At 44.4% G+C, this 17,124-nt stretch overlaps 1 protein-coding gene across 1 annotated transcript in view; it reads left to right on the plus strand.

Annotated features, from left to right (window-relative positions):
- The window catches only part of CHGB (chromogranin B), a 100,263-nt gene that overhangs the window by 67,056 nt on the left and 16,083 nt on the right, over positions 1-17,124 (plus strand). Inside the window, exon 4 of the mRNA XM_089665305.1 lies at positions 14,554-16,238. Coding sequence (XP_089521431.1) covers positions 14,554-16,238 — 1,685 coding nt within the window. The remainder of the gene's footprint in view (positions 1-14,553; positions 16,239-17,124) is intronic.

The following is a 17,124-nucleotide window of genomic DNA, read 5'->3' on the forward strand; positions in this document are numbered from 1 at the left end:
CCGGGCCCTCGGGCAGTGCCCGAGTTTCCAAATGGTCAGTCCGCCCCTGGTACGTACATACACACAAACACACACACACACACAGACACATGTACACACACACATACATGTACATACACATGTACAGATACACACATGTACATACACACAGACACATGTACAATTGTACATGCATACACAGACACACACAAACACACACACATGTACACGTACACACACACACACACCATAAAAAGTTGCAGTACTTCGTTGTTCACGCACAGAGCCGGGTACTGCACTCTAGGGGGAAGCAGAGAGCACAGCACACATTCCTTGCTTTGCTTTCACTGCGCTCAGCTATTGAGCAGTCTGACGGCTCCCAGTGCCAATGACAGATCCGGCCTGAGCTCCGAGCCTGCTCAGCAAGATGGCCCTGGGGGACACACTCGCCCCCACCATAATTTCCACTCACCATTGGCGAGCAGGCGAGTGGAAATTTCAAGCCCTGCCTCACACACTCTGGACATTTTTGTTAGCTGCTTTATATTTTAGCTGCTTTTAGGGGTGTTTGGCATTTTTTTATCTCCCTGCTTTTAAATGCCCCTACATGTTAGCTGATGTGTCCATGCATATATGGGGCTTTTAGAGGGAGAAAAAAAAACCCACAGCAAGCTCATCCAGAAGAAGCGGTGTATTGGCAGAAAAATGCTTGATGCGTTCAAACGCTTCTAAACACGCATTAATGCTAAGCCCATTTAGCGCTTGATCACAAATTATTTCAATGGCCAGAATAAATTGTTAAATAAATTATTTCCCCCCCCCCAAAAAAAAAAACAATCACGCACTAATCTTCACACTCAACCCCTAAGCACAAATTCCCCCTAAACAAAAAATGTACCCTCTTCCAGTACAAATCCCCCCTCCCAGCCCAAATCCACTCTCTCCCCAAATTTCCCCTCCTAGCACAAATTCTCTATCCCTCAGATTTCCCCTCTGAGCATAAATACTGTCCCCCCCTTCAAATCCCCCTATCCCAGCACAATTCACCCCAAATCCCCTCCCCTAGCACTAATCCTCCTCCCCCAATTTCCCATCCCAGCACAAATCCCCCGCACAACTTCCTCCCCCCAATCCCTCTTCCTAACACAAATCCCTCCTCCCAGCCCAAATACACTCCCTCCCCAAATTTCCCCTCCTAGCAAAAATTCCCCCTAAACAAAAAAGTTACCCTCTTCCAGTACAAATCCTCCCTCCCAGCCCAAATCCACTCCCTCCCCAAATTTCCCCTCCTAGGACAAATTCCCCCTAAACAAAAAATGTACCCTCTTCCAGTACAAATCCCTCCTCCCAGCCCAAATCCACTCCCTCCCCAAATTTCTCCTCCTAGCACAAATTCTCTATCCCTCAGATTTCCCCGCTGAGCATAAAAACTGTTCCCCCTTCAAATCCCCCTATTCCAGCACAAATCACCCCAAGTCCCCTCTCCTAGCACTAATCCTCACCCCAATTTCCCATCCCAGCGCAAATCCCCCACAATCATCCCTACCAGCACAAATCCCCCCCCCCCCAATTCCTCTTCCTAACACAAATCCCTTCTCCCAGCCCAAATACACTCCCTCCCCAAATTTCCCCTCCTAGCAAAAATTCCCCCTAAACAAAAAAGTTACCCTCTTCCAGTACAAATCCCCCTCCCAGCCCAAATCCACTCCCTCCCCAAATTTCCCCTCTTAGCACAAATTCTCTATCCCTCAGATTTCCCCTCTGAGCATAAATACTGTCCCCCCTTCGAATCCCCCTATCTCAGCACAAATCCCCCCAAATCCCCTCTCCTAGCACTAATCCTCACCCCAATTTCCCATCCCAGCACAAATCCCCCGCAATCATCCCTACCAGCACAAATCCCCTCCCCCCAATCCCTCTTCCTAACACAAATTCACCCTCCTAGTACAAATCCCCCTCCAAATCACCTCTGCTTGCACACCCATCCAAATCCCTAACCGTTCCCAGGGCAGCCGCCCCTCCTGCCCACTCCTTGTCCCTGCTTACCTCTAATGTACAGTTGCAAGAAAAAGTATGTGAACCCCTTGGGATTACGTGGAGTTTTGCATGAATTGGGCATAAAATGTGCTCTGAACGTCATCTAAGTCACAACAATAGAAGAACACAGTCTGCTGAACATAATACTACACAAACATTAGATTATCAATACCATAGCATTTCATAATTGAGCACAAGTTCATGTTGCTGAATATCAGGCATCATCTTTACTTCTAATAAGATGTTTCCACTGTGTAGCTATGTAAAATGATGAGCTGAATATTACCCCGTATCCAGGTTACATTGCTGCCTTCATAATCAAACAAGCAGACTCACCGTGAAATTTATTTGGCGTGCGGTAATCAACTTTGTTCAAGTGACTTTTCAAATGCTCAAATAATTGGCTGCGATGAAATGCGTAGAAAGAATAACTGAGTCATTAGCAGACTTGTTAATAAAGAAGCGAGCTGAAATAATTAAAGAGCTGGAAAAAACGAAGAACTGTAGAATTAGTGCCACCATTTAACAAACTGATTTTATAGATGTTTAAAGCCGAACTCTGGGATAAGAAAATGTTGTCTACATTAAATTGCCATGTGTATTCTTGATGAATCTCGGTGCGCTTTGTGTATTTCTTCCAGATCTGTGCAGTAATCCAGTGTGAAACATTTCCTCTGTGCAGGAGCTTCCTGTAGTAAAGACCGCTCACTGCTGCTCATTCTCCTTGTGCAGGGTGACTGGTCTTGACTCCACCCCCTCCTGTAGTTTTTTGCAGCCTGAGGTGGGGGGAGCCTGATGGGCCCCTCCCACAGCTTTGCTCTCTGCACAAGCTATGAACAGCGCAGTGATGGTATCATTGCTACTTTTACAAGGTAATATTTGGGTTTGTAAAGGCATTTGGTGCACACAGAGTGGATTTATATCCTTCTTGGCTACTGAGGAATATATTTATATGAATGTTTTCAGCTTTCCACATTAGTTTTATAAAAAGCCACAGAAAGCAGTTCATCAATTGTTTTTCATTGTAACTCTCTACTCATGTAAAAATAGGATTGTTTGTGTTCACCCTATAATACGTTTCTTCTGTTTGTTGAGGGATAGTAGATTCGGAAGTCTGTTAGTATATTTCCACCTGCAAGAGGATTAAGTCATCAGTAAAACAAAAAAGAGCCAGCTGCTTCTAGAGCCCTAGTGCCCAACCTGTGGTCAGGGCCACATGTGGCCCTTTGGCAATTTTTGGGCTGCTCTTGTGGCTTCTGCAGCCATTGCTTGGTGTCTCCAGTCTATGACTCCTGATGCATGTCCCTAGTCTTTAACAACTCCTATAGCATGTTTGCAGTCTTTGACTCTGATCACGTGTAGGATGCCTGTAGTCTCTGACCATGACCTTTGGCATTTCTGCAGTATCTGACCTTTCCTGTAGCATGTCTATAGACTCTGACCATGTCCTGTAGCATGCCCATAGTCTGTGACCATGTCCTGTAGCATGCCCGTAGTGTCTGGCCATATCCTGTAGCATGCCTGGAGTCACTAGCTATGTCCTGTAGCATGCCTGTAGTCTCTGGACATGTCCTGTAGCATGACCGTAGTCTCTGGCCATATCCTGTAGGAAGCCCGTAGTCTCTGGCCATATCTTGTAGCAAGCCTGTAGTCTCTGACCATGTCCTGTAGCAACCCATAGTCTCTGGCCATGTTCTGTAGCAAGCCCAGTCTCTGACCATGTCCTGTAGCATGCCCATAGTGTCTGACTATATCCTGTAGCATGCCTGGAGTCACTGACTTTATCCTGTAGCATGCCTGTAGTCTCTGGCTATATCCTGTAGCAAGCCTGTAGTCTCTGGCCATATCCTGTAGCAAGCCTATAGTCTCTGACCATGTCCTGTAGCAAGCCCGTAGTCTCTGCCCATGTCCTGTAGCAACCCATAGTCTCTAATCATATCCTGTAGCATGTCCGTAATCTTTGGACATGGCCTGTAGCATGCCCATAGTCTCTGGCCATGTCCTGTAGCATGCCCGTAGTCTCTAACCATATCCTGTAGCATGCCCGTAGTCTCTGGCCATATCATGTAGCATACCCATAGTCTCTGCCCATGTCCTGTAGCATGCCCATAGTCTCTGGCCATGTCCTGAAGCATGTCCACAGTTTTTGACCATCTCTTGTGTCATCCATATAGCCTTTGGCCATATCCTGAATTTCAATGTGCAGCCCCTTGTTTGCATCAGGGGCCACATGTGAGGCCTCCCTATACTAAGAAAGTTAACTACCACTGCTCTAGAGGCTGTACAGCTATTCTTTCTGTATAGCTCAGTTGTAGCAAAACAGTAAGAAGAGTGGAAGAAGGAAACAACCATTTTTTAACATGCAACTGTGACCAGCCAAAAATGAGCACCTAAAAGGGCGAAAAAAAATGGGTGAGTACAATAAAAATTCTATCTTCTGTGTCCAATGATGGATACAAAACTATCGATAATATGACCTGTGTGTAGGGCCATGCCATCAGTGAGTCCAATTGTGTTGCTTGTAGGGGTGGCTCTGAGGCCACCAGCATGGTCCTTCCTGTTGGACAGCCTTAAAGCAGTCTTAAAAACTAAGGGGCTGGGAATGGACACTAAGCTAAAGCTAAGTTAGGGTACTTTAACATGAGCTTTCTGTTTTTTTCATCAGTTCAGTCATGTTTTTTCAAAGAAACAATGGGTGAGTTTACATCTGTTTTTTCATCCGTTTACTTCCATTTTTTTAATCGTTTTTAGTCATCAGCTGTCAGCAGGGTTCCCCACTGACAGCTGAATGTACAATAAAAAAAAATTGCCAGCAATTAAATAATTAAAAAAATGGCGTGGGGTCCCCCCTCCATCCATACCAAGCCCTTCAAATCTGGTTTGGATTTTGAGGGGAACCCTCATGCCAAAATTTAAAAAAAATGGCGTGGGCCCCCAAAATCCATACCAAACCCTTATCTGAGCATGCAGCAAAGCAGGCCACGAAAGGGGGGGGGGGGCGAGTGAGCGCCCCCCCTCCTGCACCATATCAGGCCACATGCCCTCAACATAGGGGGGTGCTTTGGACATAATTGACCCAGCATGCCCCTGGTTGATGATGTCACATGTAGATGGGGTCACACTGGTGATGTCACAAGGTGCTTTGGGGGTGCCCCCCACCCCAGAGCACCCCCCCATGTTGAGGACATGTGGCCTGGTATGGTTCAGGCTGAGGGGGGCGCTTGCTTGTCCCCCCTCTTTACTGACCTGCCGGGCTGTATACAATCCGTTGACATCCGTTTTTTGTCCATTCCGAGTTTTTTTGTGGAAGCAAAATAGGGTTTTCTGCCGTTCAAAAAAACGGATTTTAACAGATGCGGACATTAACGGATGTAAAAAGATGTTCATTCGTTTACACCCACAAGTCCATAGAAATAGATGGGGGTCCGTGTTTTGGAAACAGATGAAAAACAGACCAACGGAACGCCCGTGTGAAAGGACCCTTATACAGCAGGTATGGTGGGATACCCACTAGTGCAAATCGAAACAAAAACGAGAAGCGCACCAACCTTGCGCATTACCTCAGCAACCAAAGTTTATTAATTATAAAATAATACTCACAAACAGCGAATAAAATCAGGCATGTAAGTCCTCAAAGGGACCTGAAAGATAAAAGAGCCAGCGCGGATCCCATCATGGGGGTAGATACTCAGTACAGCTGACGCGTTTCGAAGGGCATCCCTTCTTCATCAGATCTACAGCTGAAGAAGGGATGCCCTTCGAAACGCGTCAGCTGTACTGAGTCTCTACCCCCATGATGGGATCCGCGCTGGCTCTTTATCTCGCTTATGATCTGTTGTTGGGATACCCACTAGACCAGCCTTTCTCAACCTTTTCAACACAGAGGAACCCTTGAAATAACTTTCTGGTCTCAGAAATTACTATATCTTCAACTCATAATACATTAGTGTGATGGTCAATGGGAAGAATCACTTGTGGTCATTGGGAAGAATTACCTCCTTACAGACAGCTAAAAAAATCATTGGTGTCAGCGGGAACTTATCTGAGAGGCAGAAATTGCTCATTGCTCAAGGAAAACCTAGCAAGCTCAGGAGGAACCCTAGTTGAGGAACACAGCACTAGAGGGAACGGGTCCCTCTTTTTTATTTAGTGTCCAATCCTCCTGTAGGCAATAGTAAATCCACAGGTTGCAGAATCTACAGCACAGGGCCTCGTAATGAATGCTGGAGAAAAGGGTTTATTGCACAGTAACCGTTGCTACATGTTAAATCAAACGTTCCAAATCACAGGTTGTCCATTACAATAGAACAATGCTGAAAAAAAAAACCCCAACAAAATAATTAAACCCTATCGAAAGAATGTCTGTTCTGAGCTATGACCGGAGGTAGGAGACATATTTGTTAATGTTTTTCATTACATTCGACAGTGCTTTTGTCTAGTGGATTGATACAGAGATATTTTTTTCACAATGTGTTTCTATCACAGATGTGCAGAACAGGGCTGAGTCACCAGTCTATTGCATTTTATTGACAGAATGGTTTATTAACTTCCCATAATCCCTTGCAGCTCAGCATGGCTTTATGCGAGGTGGAACACAAAATAAATGCAGAAAATGCCCTTTTACATCTAACGACAGTCACATCTGACGATAGTTCAGGTTTATATGTTCTTTTTTTTTCCATTTTGGCTTTTGAAATGGTTTCAGTCTTAGGAATGTAAGCTCGTTCTATTTGATAAATATATTTTATACTATTTCTGGAACATAAAGAGCACCAAAGTTCACGGAATAAAATGTAGAATTGAAGAGGAGAATCATAATAATCATTAGTAAATCCATGTGTTTTTTACCCCAAGAAAATACATATACTTGTTTTAAAATGAGGGTACCCAGCTATCAAACCAAATATATCAAATGTAATATCTAGATACTAACAAGATCACTTTAAAGGATAAGTTCACCTTTTAGAAAAAAATAATAAATGCACTTTTTTTGCAGGTAAAAAGATGTGCATTTATTATTTTTGTCTACAGGAGCCTGGAATTGCACCATTAGCCAGTAGATCACTGATACCATGCAAGTCTCCTGCAGAACTGTCAGTATATGCTTGCCGTACAGGATGTACGGGATGTACGAGGTGTACGGGATGTACAGGGTGTACGGGATGTACAGGATGTAAGGGGGTTCATGTGATGTACGGGATGTATGAGGTGTACAGGATGTATGGGGTGTATGGTATGTGCAGGATATACAGCATGTACAGGGTGTACGGGGTGTATGGGATTTACGGGGTGTATGGGATGTACGGGATGTATGGTATGTAAGGGATGTATGGGGTGTACGGGATATACAGGATGTACAGGGTGTACGGGATGTACTGGATGTACGGGGTGTACGTGATCTATGGCGTGTATGTGATGTATGGGATGTTCGGGGTGTACGGGATGTATGGGGTGTATGGTATGTACGGGGTGTATGGGATATACAGGATGTACAGGGTGTACAGGATGTATGGAATGTATGGGGTGTACGGGATGCACAGGGTGGACAGGATGAACAGGGTGTACGGGATGTACAGGGTGTATGGGATGTACGGGATGTATGGTATGTGCGGGGTGTACAGGATGTATGGGATGTATGAGGTGTATGGGATGTATGGGGGTGTATGGGATGTACAGGGTGTATGGGATGTACGGGGTGTACAGGATGTATGGGGGTGTATGGGATGTACAGGGTGTATTGGATGTACGGGGTGTACTGGATGTATGGGATGTACGGGATGTATGGGATGTACAGGGTGTACGGGATGTACGGAGTGTACGGGATGTACGGGGTGTATGGGATGTATGGGGGTGTACGGGATGTACGGGATGTATGGGATGTATGGGGTGTATCAGATTTATGGGGGTGTATGGGATGTACAGGGTGTATGGGATGTACAGGGTGTATGGAGTGTACGGGATGTACGGGGTGTATGGGATGTATGGGGTATATGGGATGTATGGGGTGTATGGGATGTATGGGGTGTATGGAGTGTACGGGATGTACGGGGTGTATGGGATGTATGGGAGTCTACGGGATGTATGGGATTTATGGGGTGTATGGGGTTCATAGGGTGTATGGGATGTATGGGGGTGTATGGGATGTACAGGGTGTATGGGATGTATGGGGTGTATGGAGTGTACGGGATGTACGGGGTGTATGGGATGTATGGGGTATATGGGATGTATGGGGTGTATGGGATGTATGGGGTGTATGGAGTGTACGGGATGTATGGGGTGTATAGGACAGGGGCGGACTGACCATTTGGAAATTCGGGCACTGTCCGGGGGGCCGGGGTCAGTAGGGGGCCCCATGAGATGCCCCTGGTACCTTTTTCATAGGCTTTTTTGAGTTTGGGCAAGGACAAAGGGGCCCCATGATCCCCTATTTCCCGGGGGCCCCATGAGTTGTCAGCCGCCCCTGGTATGGGATGTACGGGGTGTATGAAGTGTATGGGATGTACGAGGTGTACGGGATGTACGGGATGTAAGAGATGTACAGCCAAGCAGATATTCTGACAGGAAGCTTCCATGAACTATTACACCGCTCCACAGCGCCGTGGTAGTGAATTGAAAACTACATTCCCACAGCCGCTAAGACTGCCAAGACTTGCAGTACATTCATTTGCGGAAGTCCATGAATGAATGATGCGGCCATGTGGGCGGAGCCCTGCACGGCTGCACTCTTTCCAAATTTGACAGTTAAACGGGGAGACTTCTCCCTGTACTATCTGTCAGAGGGAGGGAGGGCAGACGGGAATGCCCTAAAAATGGGTGGAACATGTAACATGTTCCCAAAGGTGAACCTATCCTTTAAGGGCATGGGGGGGGGGAAAAAACAGTTTATCTGCATTAAGCCCCTTAAGCTGCAAAGTCAGCCGTCACAGCCATGGCACAATTTATTCTCATTTGGACTTAAGCTGCAAAGTCAGGAGACAGAGGTGTTCACACATCTGCCAAATGCGACCCATTCAAGTGAATAGTGTGCTGCTGCAACTGCCCTGGAAACGCATGCGCATGGTTGCGATGTATCAGTGCAGCATTTCTGGAATTAGAATAGCTGCCAGGAGATCACACATCATATGCCTTTGAAAAGTGGTCCATTCACAAAACGCTGTAAAAGGAGGATGCTTTCAAAAATAATGCAATTAAAAGGTTTTTTTTTTCTAATTAAGAACCTACAAACACAAAAAAACAAAATAAATAAAGGAGCATTATTTCCTGTGTCTCCCCTTTGCCTTCAAAACAGCATCCATCCTGCTAGGAACATTTGAGTTTTTTTTAACGCACTTGGCAGGTAGGTCATTCCAAACATATTCTAGGAGGACTAACCACAACAGTTTTTTCGGTGTATTTAGACAGGCTCAGTTGCTTCTATGTCTTGATGTGATCCCAGACAGACTCAATGATGTTGAGACCAGGGCTCAGTGGGAACCATACCATCCCCTCCAGGACTCCTTGTTCTTCTTTTCACTAAAGATATTTCTTTATGAGTTTGGCTGCATGTTTGGGGTCATTGTCCTGCTGCAGAACGACTTTGAAATTGATTGATTGACTTTAGAACTGATCAGACGCTTCCCCAGTGGAACTGTATGATGAATAAGTATCTGTCTGTGAAGACACACTGAGAACCATACCTTCTCCTCCAAGCTCTTGTTATTCTTTTTACTGAAGATAGTTCTTTATGAATTTGGCTGTACATTTGGGAGTCATTGTTCTGCTGAAGAACGACTTTGAAAATGATTGTGTAGCATTACCCCCACAGGAGCCACTTGCTAGATTGGGTTCTCTGTTCCTCTGCATCAATTCTGAGAACAACCTCACTGACACACCAAGTTAAGCAAATAGATAATGCACTTCTACTGGGAGCACAAATACAGTATAGATACCCTGCACACAACTAAGATTCAGTATGAAAAAACAAACATCAGACTGTTGATGGTAAATGAACCCAATATATTGTCACAGGGTAAAGTAAAGGATTCGATCAATCACAGTTCACTAGACAATATGTTCACTAGGCTATAGCAGCATAGAATGGAACTCTGTGCAGCTAAATTAGAGTAAACATGTTAATCCACAAAATCAGCAATAAGTAATGGCCTTACAAAACAGTAAGAGCAATGATAATCAATACTGTGATAACTCCTCTGTAAACAGTAGGCTATATCCACTTTAGAATGCACTCTATATAAATGGCAGCGATGAAATTTAAGACTCCCTAAAGAGGTACCACTTACTATGGACAATAGGCAAAGTTCTTGTGAAGCAGCTGAGTGAGCAGTCTTTAGCCCTAGTTCTTCAGCCGGTTATCGCTGGGGCCCAGTCTTTTAAGCGGAATTCCAATCAGTTTTGTGTTTATTAAAAGTCAGCAGCTACAGTTTTTGTAGATGCTGACTTTTAATAAACACAAAACTGATTGGAACCTCCCTGGCGGTATTCCCGAGTGTAGTTCGGGGTAGAGTTTCAGTACCAAAAGCGGTAACCCCGAGCTGCACTCGGGCTTACCATGCGGTGTTGCTCAGGGAGTCCCTGCAGAGCTTACCTTGTCCTTCGCTCCCGCGATGCGTCCCCTGCAGCGTCGCCGGCCATCTCCTCCTGCCGATGCCGGCATCCGGCTTCCGTGTTCCGGTCCCTGTGACGTTGGGACGTACGGGCACCGGAACCGGCGGCAAATTTGAAATTTTTTTTAAAATGTCATTTTTTAAAAAATGATTACATAGTAAAACATTGCTGTTTCAAAACATTTCACATACATTTTGTCCCTGCTGCTTTGTCCGGAGCCCTGCCTGCATTTTGATTGTTCTTTCTGCCTGGAAACTTAGAAAAGTCCATGGCGTCTAAAAAGCGTCCCTTTATGTCAAAAGCGGTTTTAGACCGGCTAGAGAACAGCGATAGTAAATCAGAACCACTTGCAGAATTGAGTGATAATGATTTGTGGGGGAAATTCGTCATCAGACACTGAAAACGATTCTGGGACTTTGCTCAGCGATGTGCGAACTTGGCACTATATTTTAAATTTAAGTGTTTTTGGTTTGATTATATTATTGAATTAAATTTATTATTATTATATTATTATTTTTTATGATTATTTATTAAATTATAATTTATGATTTTGTGTTTCAAGTTTTATCATATCCGGAATGTTTACTAGACTCTTTTTCAAACAGATTTCAGTGAGTTATTCCTAAATTACAGGCCTACAATAAAAAAAACTACATATTTCCATGAAAAAAAATGGTACCGCTTTCAGCACCAAAAATCGGAAATAAACATACCGCCGAGGAGGTTAATAAACACAATCACCTGTCCCAGGGTCCAGCGATGTGCTCACCCGCATTGTCCCTTCTCTCCCTCTTTTCTCTCCAGCTGACATCACAACTGTGGGCACCAGGCTATGACAGCTTGCGGCTTCACAGCTGGGTACCCACTGCGCATGCACGAGTCGCACTGCATATTCTGATTGGTCCAGCAGTCTTTTGGGACCTGTGAAAGTTCCTAGGAGACTGCGGAAGAAAGGAGGGGGGCTGAATTTCCGGATCACTTCACCACGACAAACTGAGCCGGCAGTGGGAGCGGGTACCTGTACCCCCCCCCAAAAGGTGCCAAATATGGCAGTGGAAGGGGCAAACAAGCAGAGCTTCCACTTTTGAGTGGAATTCCGCTTTAAAGTGGTGCACATGAATACAGCCCAGTAAAGTCTGCCAGCAGTAAATAATGCTGCTAGGTAGATGGCCAGTCCCTTTGTGCTCAGATCCTGCTAGCAGCAACAGGTTAATGGCAGCAGTGTCCTCTCACCAGTCTCATATATTCAGCAACAGGGGTCCCTCTGTTCAGATGTTAGCGACTGGAGCAACTTCAGTCCCCAGCACATGGCTGCAGGCTTGTGTCAGGTTGATGTGCAAACAGGAATAGTGATGTGCATGCCTCAATCTCCTTGTGGCAAAAAGAAAACCCCTCAGTATTCAGCCTGTGAAAATGCAGCTCTCTCTTTCTTTAAGTGCAGCTCACATTGGGAATTGTAGGTCAGTAGTTCATTAACTGCCATAAAATGCTTCTTTCCGGAACTTGATCTCCCATGGTTCAAGCTGCTGCAGAGAAAACCATACAGGGGATCAGTCCCAGTGACTCCCCCCCCCCCACAGCCATGCTGGTCTCCCTCCCTGCCCACATCCAATTCACCCATCTGCCTGGGCTCCTGCTGGCCTGGGCCCCATACAGGAGGACTGGTGGTACCCCCTTATCCACGGCCTTGCAGTAGATGCTTGCACTGTGACACATGAGAAGGAGTCAAGTTTCCATAAGGTAGAATTAGTGTAGGTTTAGGGTTACAGTTCTAGCTAGTCTGGTGGTTAATATTTGGGTTACAGAAAGGATTTGTGTGTCAGGGTTCCAGGGAAGGTTAGTGTGATGGTTAGCATTACCAAGATGGTTAGTTTGAGGGGTCCTTGGGATAGAGTATCCGTCTTTGAGTTGGAAGCTCTCTGCCAAAAATTTCCAGTATTGATTTAAAATTAATGTATTGAGTTCCTGAAAATTCTTGCTCCTCAGTCTTCATTTCTGTTGTAATTTATTATTTAATTGACTAATTAAACTCTAATTACACATGGCCCTGACAGTGCAGTAAAAAAGGCTGCAGAGCTGAATATAACTGTCAAGAAGATTTGCTAAGGCACTGGACTTAATTTGGCTTCAAAGGCTCATAAAAAATTATAAAAAAAAGCTGTTGATTAGTTGGTACAAACTCTGACCAAACACAGTTACAATGTTTCCTGCATAGCAACAGCAGTTCAGTTAGTTACATAGTTGGTAAGGTTGAAAGAATGCACCAATTCAACGTGTATACGTGTGTGTGTGTGTGTGTATGTTTTTATCACCACAACTTTTCATATGCCTGTATATTGTTTTCGTAAAAAAATCTAAAATTTTTTTGAATTTATCTACACTCCTCATTGCCACCACTGACTGTGGAAGGGAGTTCCACATCCTTACCACTCAAACAATAAAGAACCCATTACACAGCTTAAGAATGAACCACCTCTGCTCAGGGACGGACTGACCATTTGGAAACTCGGGCACTGCCCGAGGGCCTGGGGTCAGTAGGGGGCCCCATGAGATGCCCCTGGTACCTTTTTCATAGGCATTTTTGACTTTGGGCAAGGACACAGGGGCCCCATGATCCCCTATTGCTCGGGGCCCCATGAGTTGTCAGTCTGCCCCTGCAGGGGAGCACCTCCTCTCAAAGCACCTTGTTCCATATTGATAGGGACAAGGGCCTCTTCCCCGCTGGTGGTTGTGGGGGTCTGCGGGCAAGGGGCTAATCGGAATCTGGAAGCCTGGGGCCCCCAGCTCCCCCCCTTGTAAATGAGTATGGGGTCTTTTTCATAGGCTTTTTTGAGTTTGGGCAAGGACACAGGGGCCCCATGATACCCTATTGCCCGGGGGCCTCGTGAGATGTCAGTCCGCCCCTGCCTCTGATCCAACCTCATTGTGTGGCCACGATTCTTCTTTAGAGACCTTAGGTTAATGAGTTTCCTCCCAACACTCACCACACATTTGTATATTGCGATCATAGTCCCTGTTAAGCAAGTTTAATGGTTGTAGTCGTTCCTCAAGCCCATTTTTAGTTTTGTTGCCCTTCTCAGAACTCTCTAGTTCAAGCACATGAGGACTGGTAACCAGAACTGTCTGGCATACTCAAAATGTGGTTGAACCAGAGTGGGAGAAAAGTAATATTTTTTCTTGCTGTCTGGAGCAGCTTTTGTACACACTCCTTGGCCACTTTATTATGTCCACCTGTTCAATTGCTTGGGAACACAAATTGCTAATCGGCCAATCACATAGCAGCAGCTCAATGCATTTAGTCATCTAGACTTGATGAAGACTTGCTGCAGTTCAAACCGAGCATTAGAATGGGGAAGAACGGGAATTTAAGTGACTTTGAATGTGGCATGGTTGTCGGTGCCAGATGGGCTGGTCTGAGTATTTCAAAACTGCTGATCTACTGGGATTTTCCTGCACAACCATCTCTAGGGTTTGTTCCGAAACAGAGAAAATATCCAGTGAGCGGCAGTTGTGTGGACGAAAATGCCTTATTGATGTCAGAGGTCAGAGGAGAATAGGCAGACTGATTTGAGATGATAGAAAGGCAACAGTAAATCATGTCAATATGGACCAAAATCTCTGTGGAATGTCTCCAACACCTTGTTGAATCTATGCCACGAAGAGTTAAGACAGTTCTGAAGTCAAAAGGGGGTCCAATCCAACACTGGCAAGGTGTACCTAATAAAGTGGCGGTTGTGTGCAGACAATCATTCAAAGCACACTGGGTAATATACAACCCACACTACTATGGGTACTTCTTTATTTTGTACTACAATTTGTTAGTTGAGTATGGTGCATTGCCTTGTCTGTAGTGGGCTGTGTTATGTTTTTGACTGCATTTCACGGAGGAATGAAATCCCTACTTGTCTCATGATCTGTAATAATGTCTTTTAGGCAACAGACACACCCTGAATGAAGATGAGGATGACATGCAACAGTATGAAACAAGAATTATGAGGAACACTGTAGCCCTAGAAAATCACCAACATGACAGCAGAAAAGAAACTCAACAGAGTCCAGATTTACCAAAAGAAGAATATGAAGAGAAGCGGAATCATGCAGAAACTGAAAGCAGGGAGGAAAAAGAGGAGGAAAAAGTAAAAGAAACAGAACAATTTGATGAAAAAGAGGAAAGCACAGGGCATTCTAAAGAAAGAGCCTTTGCTGAAGGCGAGGATGACAATGAAGAAATAAATAACAAGAAACATGAGAAAGAAGACATAGAAAAAAGAAATAAATACCACGAGGACTCACAAGAGTCTACACATGACATTTCAGACAAAAGAGCTCATCACGCAGCTAAACATACAAAAGAATTACCTGAAGAAGAAAATGAGGATGACGCCAAGAACTTAGAAGAAATCTTAAAGAGACACGCTTTCAGCAAAAACTGGAGAGATCAACTTTTGCAGCCAGAGAAATTCCATTCCATTCACTCCAGTAAAGCGCCAGAGGAAAATGATGAATGGGAAGAAGAAAAAGAAAAAATAAGCTATAAACCAAATCATGAAGAACCTATAAAGAGGTTCTTTGGTTATGAGGAAAGGCAAAGTCATCACGAAGAACCAAGAAATAGTCTTGCAGACCCAAGGGGACAAAAGCCACACTTTGGAGAAACCTCCTTGGAAAACCACTTAATCCAAAATTACTTTGACAAGAGGCCCCATTATGACAAAGAAAGTTCAGAAGAAGTAAGAGAGAAGAAACATCACCATCAAGACATCGAGGAAGAGGCAGAACGCCATGACAGCAGTGAAGAAAGCAATGAGAAAGAAATGACTGGTCACCACTATGAAGAGAAAGGACGACATGAAGAAAGAAAGAGATGGCCAAGTCAACAGAATTCTAGGCTAAACTACGAAGAAAGCAATGAAGATAGCAAAGAGAGCGAGGAAGGTATTGATAAGCGTCAAGAGCATGAACAAGAGAAGGAAAATTTCTTTAGAAAACTAAAACACCATCTCCAAGAGAGTGAAGAGGCTGAACCATTTAGACAAGAAAAGAAACAAGAAGAAAAAAGGTACTACATTGGTGAAGAAATGGTGGATGGGATGAAAAGATACTACCCAAAGCTGGCTCAGGAAAAAGACTTGAGACAAAATGAGCAAAGTAAAAATCGTTATAGAGAAGACAGCGAGGAATCAAATTTCCCAGACAATGAAATGTACAAACGAAATTATGCTGAAGAAGATAGAAGGTCTTTTAAACAACATGGGCTCTCCAATGACCCTCAGAGGTGGCAGAGCAGATACTTTGAGAACGCTGACAACAGTGAAGAAGACAGGAAGAGAAGCTTACAGGTCAAAAACATTTTTCCAGAATATGGTGATTATGATTTATGGGGAAAAAGGCAATTTCTTGAAGATGTGAACCATCGGTATGGTGAGAACAGAAGCCCTGCTAAAATGCACAAATTGGAAGAAAAAAGAGAGTATGACAGGATGGATGAATTGGCTCAGCTTCTAAATTACAAGAAAAAGTCTGTCGAGTTTCCAGATTTCTATGACTCTGAAGAGATAAAAAAGCGTCACTACGATGACAGAGGGAGATTCAGAGAGAGGCCTTTAACTGAAGAAGAGGTACGCTTTTTATTATGATCTGCAATACATACACTCAACAAAAAAATCATCGTGTGAATAAGATGTAACAGGCCAAACATTGAATGTATATACTGTACATACAGTTGTGTCCAAAATTATTCAACCCCCACTGAAATTGAGTGTTTTGGCCAGTTTGACATTGCTTTTGATCATTCAGTCATCTTGCTTACATTTACATTAAAGAGGCACTTGTAGGTCAGACAAATATAACATAACAGTTATAATGAAATAACCACAAATGTCTTTTCTGTGCTCACAGCATTATCAGTTTTATTCAACCCCCAAGTGACATTCAATCTTAGTACTTAGTACAGCATCCTTTTACAGTTATAACAGCTTTTAAACGTGAAGCATAGCTTGACACAAGTGTCTTGCAGCGATCTACGGGTATCTTCGCCCATTCTTCATGGGCAAAGGCCTCCAGTTCAGTCACATTCTTAGGCTTGCGCACTGCAACTGCTTTCTTTAAGTCCCACCAGAGGTTCTCAATCGGATTTAAGTCTGGTGACTGCGATGGCCACTCCAAAATGTTCCAGCCTTTCCTCTGCAACCATGCTCTAGTGGACTTGGAGGTATGCTTGGGATCATTGTCCTGTTGAAAGGTCCAACGTCTCCCAAGCCTCAGGTGTGTGACGGACTGCATCACGTTTCCATCCAATATCTCCTGGTACTGAAGAGAATTCATGGTACCTTGCACACGCTGAAGCTTCCCTGTACCTGCAGAAGCAAAACAGCCCCAAAGCATGATTGACCCTCCACCATGCTTCACAGTAGGCAAGGTGTTCTTTTCATCATAGGCCTTGTTCTTCCTCCTCCAAACATAGCGTTGATCCATGGGCCCAAACAGTTCTAATTTTGTTTCATC

Source organism: Staurois parvus, unplaced genomic scaffold (assembly GCF_062004578.1).
Source record: "Staurois parvus isolate SC_StPar_1 unplaced genomic scaffold, SC_StPar_1.0 ptg002180l, whole genome shotgun sequence".
In the NCBI taxonomy this organism is placed as follows: Eukaryota; Metazoa; Chordata; class Amphibia; order Anura; family Ranidae; genus Staurois; species Staurois parvus.